Below are 3,413 nucleotides of genomic sequence, written 5' to 3'. Positions count from 1 at the left end.
GCTTGCACTATTTCTATTTGTATAGTTGTTTTTTATATGTATTTCTTACGTCTTGTTAATTGCACTGTTAAGGAACCTGAGATCACATGTTTTATACATTACATAATCACACCGTAGTTTCTAAATGTCATGACGATAAACCTTTGAATCCTGAAACATAGTTATTCAACAGACTCTGGAACTTTGTATTGAGATCAAGTGATGCAGCGCCCTCTGCTGGCCGGTAGAAGCAATTCAATAACATGGTCCATAGTCTTTGCAATAATCTGCAGAGTTGAAGCGTTGCATCTCTAATACCAACACGTTTAACCATTTATGCAAAGTTTATGTAACTTTTTTTTTTTCCTTTTTTGTTTGACAAGGTAAAATTGGATTGTTTGGAATTTATTTTGATTTTTCTAGTAGGATAATCCATAGTTTAACATTTATAGGCCTGTAAATGTGTTTCATTTTCTTCATTTAAAGAGTTAGCAGTAACTTTCTTTGATTGACTGCTTTGTTTAAACAGAGAGAGCCTTCTTCTGGCAGATCCATTGATGTGTCTCTTCACAGCTCACTGATGCCCAGTTGCTTTCTCTCAGGACAGAGACTGCACAGTGACCGTCAGCAGCCTCTGCATTAAAGGAGCTGAGGAGAGAACATGATGTTTAGAGAAAGGCTGATAGATGTTATTATTCAAAGTGTTTAGTAACGTGTCTCTTACCTATCAGTCAGATCACTTCCATCCACCCACTTCCATTTCCCATCTTCAACTCTCAGACCAATCCAGAATCCTCTATTTCCAAAGCTGTTTTCCTCTATAGATCCAAACCGGATATCGGCTATAGAATCGGCTGTATTCATAGATGTCGTTCTGACAACAGAGAAACAGATATCAGGTATTTACACCGTATAAGTAAATAAGCACATCATGACCTAAAGACCCAAAGTGTGTTCAGAGCTACAAAAAAATACATTCACTTTTCATAATCGCATCATATGAATGGGTTTACCTTTTCATCTGAATTATATGCAACAGCCAAATCTGAATTCCTTCCTCTGCAGTCTCCTTGAGCTTCTTCCCAGGTTTTTTGATGAGGATACTGATCGTTAATATACGCATAGCAGCTGGGCTGAGTGAGTGACCAGCCCTTCTGACAAGGTTGACACTTATCATCTGAAACAACAGAGTCCAAACAATCAACATCAAGCCTGCCTTTTGAACATATTGTTATTATGACCTAATATAGGATCTGAACATACCGGCGTTTCCTAAGCAGTAGGAATCGATGCTCCACTGAGCTCGACTGATGCTGAGCTCATTCCAGTTTGTTGTCATGTTTTGTATTTTCTGTGTCAAGTTGTTTTCCCGTGTCTCCAGCTCCTGGATTCGTGAGTACAGCTCGGCATTGTTTCCTGAAAGTTCAGAGGTCACTACAGACACAGACAGAGGAAGGTGTTGGGCTGTAAGGCTTGTGTCTCTGAGTGTTTTGATGTTCTTGATAAACATTGAAGAAAGGGTTCACATGTTTGCTTCACAAAGCAACGAGCTACATGCATTTGGAAAGCGACTGGTCTCCTCTGTATTGTAGACTTCTTACAACAGCTCTGACATTTCAAACCACTGCCTTTTGCAAATGATGGAGAACACAAGCAGACACCTTCACACACACACACACACACACACACACACACACACACACACACACACACACACACACACACACACACTTCCCCCTTAACACACACACTTCCCCCTTCACACACACACTTCCCTTAACACACATTTCAGCCTCCTATTGCAGAATCTTGCAGCAAAGGAGAGGGAGATGTTGTTGGATCAACAGACGGAGTTACAGAGCTTCAGGTCACATCTAATACAAACTGTTGAACTGACTTTCACTCAGAAGATACTCACAGTAGATACGGAGACCCATGATGGCTAACAGTACGATCCAACACACTGCTATCAGAAGAACAAACCTCCGGCCTGAAAAACAATAATTCAGTTAAAAAACCTAAACAACATGACAGCCACAGATGCTTAGGATACATGTAGAACAAAAAGAGACAATTGAATATTCACACTTTAAACTTTCTTTACTCCCTTTTCTGAACACTGTGATTGCTACATAAATCCCATGTTGAGAATATTAAATGTGGATTGTTTTGTGTTCATGATGCACCTGGACGGGTTCTCTTTGAATCCACAGCGCCTCTTGAGGCATTAACAGAGTCATCTTCTTCTTCTTCAATTTCCTCTGAAAGATAAACACATCATTTATATGTGAGTGCAGTTTTACTCCCAGCATGTTGAGCATCCACGAGGAACCATTGAAACACTGAAAGGTGGATTTTGGGATTAAACCGATATTTAAAAACAGTAGCCGTTATGTAAGGGATCAGAAGCAGAAGTCAACAACGCACTTCTACATAGAGAGATAACAAATGTGTTGAGTCTTAATGTACGAGTAACGTTAAACTCCAGATATGAATCTAAAGCAGAACTAAAAACCACACACAGAGAATTGTTCGGTTCTCACGCTGACATTTTCTTTAAAATAACAAACAAATATCTTTCTGCTGAAACTAAATCCATTAGACAAACTAAAATCTGACTTTTTAGATTTTGTCGTAAGAAGATGTTGAGACATCGCCAGTTTCTTACTCAATTTATTCTGAGATCAACAAATGCATTGAATTTATAATTCTGTGTTTATCAGAGTTTGAAAATCACAATTTTAAAGATCAAATTTGAAATAAATGTTATTTTAAACCCTTTGTTGCTCAGATCTGGTCAAGAATCAGAAACACTATGAATAGGAACATTTTTAGACAATGTCTCGGTAAAAGGAAAAAGCAATGTTTTACACTCACTCACAAATTAGAATATATTGAATTACCCATTTCCTGCTGAGTTCTTCTGTTCATCCTGGAGGAGAGTCTGAAGTCCTGCTGCAGACCTGAGGCTGTCAGAGAGGGTCTGCTCTGATGTGACGCTCTTCAGTCGACTTCTGCTCTGAGGTTATGGTGTAACGTTTTAATGTACGTCAAGGTCAGACATGTTGCAACTTCTCCAATAGTTTTGCCCTTATTTGGCTTGATTTACGTACTGATAACTTTGACGAGCAACATGAGAGAAAACGACAAGGACAAACACTTTGTCTCTTTAGAAAGCCCTTCTGAAAAGCCCAGTGTGCTCTGATTGGCTTTCGGTAAAATTATGAATTTGTAGTAGTTGCAACATTTTTGATGTAGTTTACTTTACTGAGCATTTTCAATTTCCTGCTACTTTACACTTCCACTCCAATTATCAGATATATGTTATATTGTTATAATTGAGGAAGAAACTCACAAGATATCTAACAGTATAGCGTTTAAAAACGACTCAATCCTTCTGTTTCAGCTGCAACATTGAAGTGATTAATAAATGT

The 3,413-nt window shown here is 38.5% G+C and overlaps 1 protein-coding gene across 1 annotated transcript; it reads right to left on the bottom strand.

Annotated features, from left to right (window-relative positions):
- Window positions 1-577: 577 nt before the first annotated feature.
- LOC117537708 (C-type lectin domain family 12 member B-like) lies at window positions 578-3,015 on the bottom strand. The gene is made up of 6 exons (XM_034203029.1): window positions 2,883-3,015; window positions 2,166-2,240; window positions 1,898-1,969; window positions 1,243-1,413; window positions 993-1,156; window positions 578-613 (listed from the first exon to the last, which is right to left on the bottom strand). The coding sequence occupies exons 1-6, from the start codon at window positions 2,908-2,910 to the stop codon at window positions 578-580; spliced, it is 546 nt and encodes a 181-aa protein (XP_034058920.1). The 5' UTR covers window positions 2,911-3,015.
- Window positions 3,016-3,413: the final 398 nt, after the last annotated feature.

The sequence above is a fragment of the Gymnodraco acuticeps genome, unplaced genomic scaffold (genome assembly GCF_902827175.1).
Source record: "Gymnodraco acuticeps unplaced genomic scaffold, fGymAcu1.1, whole genome shotgun sequence".
In the NCBI taxonomy this organism is placed as follows: Eukaryota; Metazoa; Chordata; class Actinopteri; order Perciformes; family Bathydraconidae; genus Gymnodraco; species Gymnodraco acuticeps.
Note: the sequence above shows the minus strand (reverse complement) of the source record. Positions and strands in the feature narration are given on the sequence as shown.

What these genes read in the sequence shown, in the direction of transcription:
- LOC117537708 (XM_034203029.1), bottom strand. Translation starts at nt 2,910, where the DNA reads ATGAACAGAAGAACTCAGCAGGAAATGG. An exon ending in AAGAACTCAGCAGGAAATGG is followed by an intron (nt 2,241 to 2,882) that starts GTAATTCAATAT and finishes TTTATCTTTCAG; the next exon opens with AGGAAATTGAAGAAGAAGAA. An exon ending in CATATAATTCAGATGAAAAG is followed by an intron (nt 614 to 992) that starts GTAAACCCATTC and finishes CCTTTAATGCAG; the next exon opens with AGGCTGCTGACGGTCACTGT.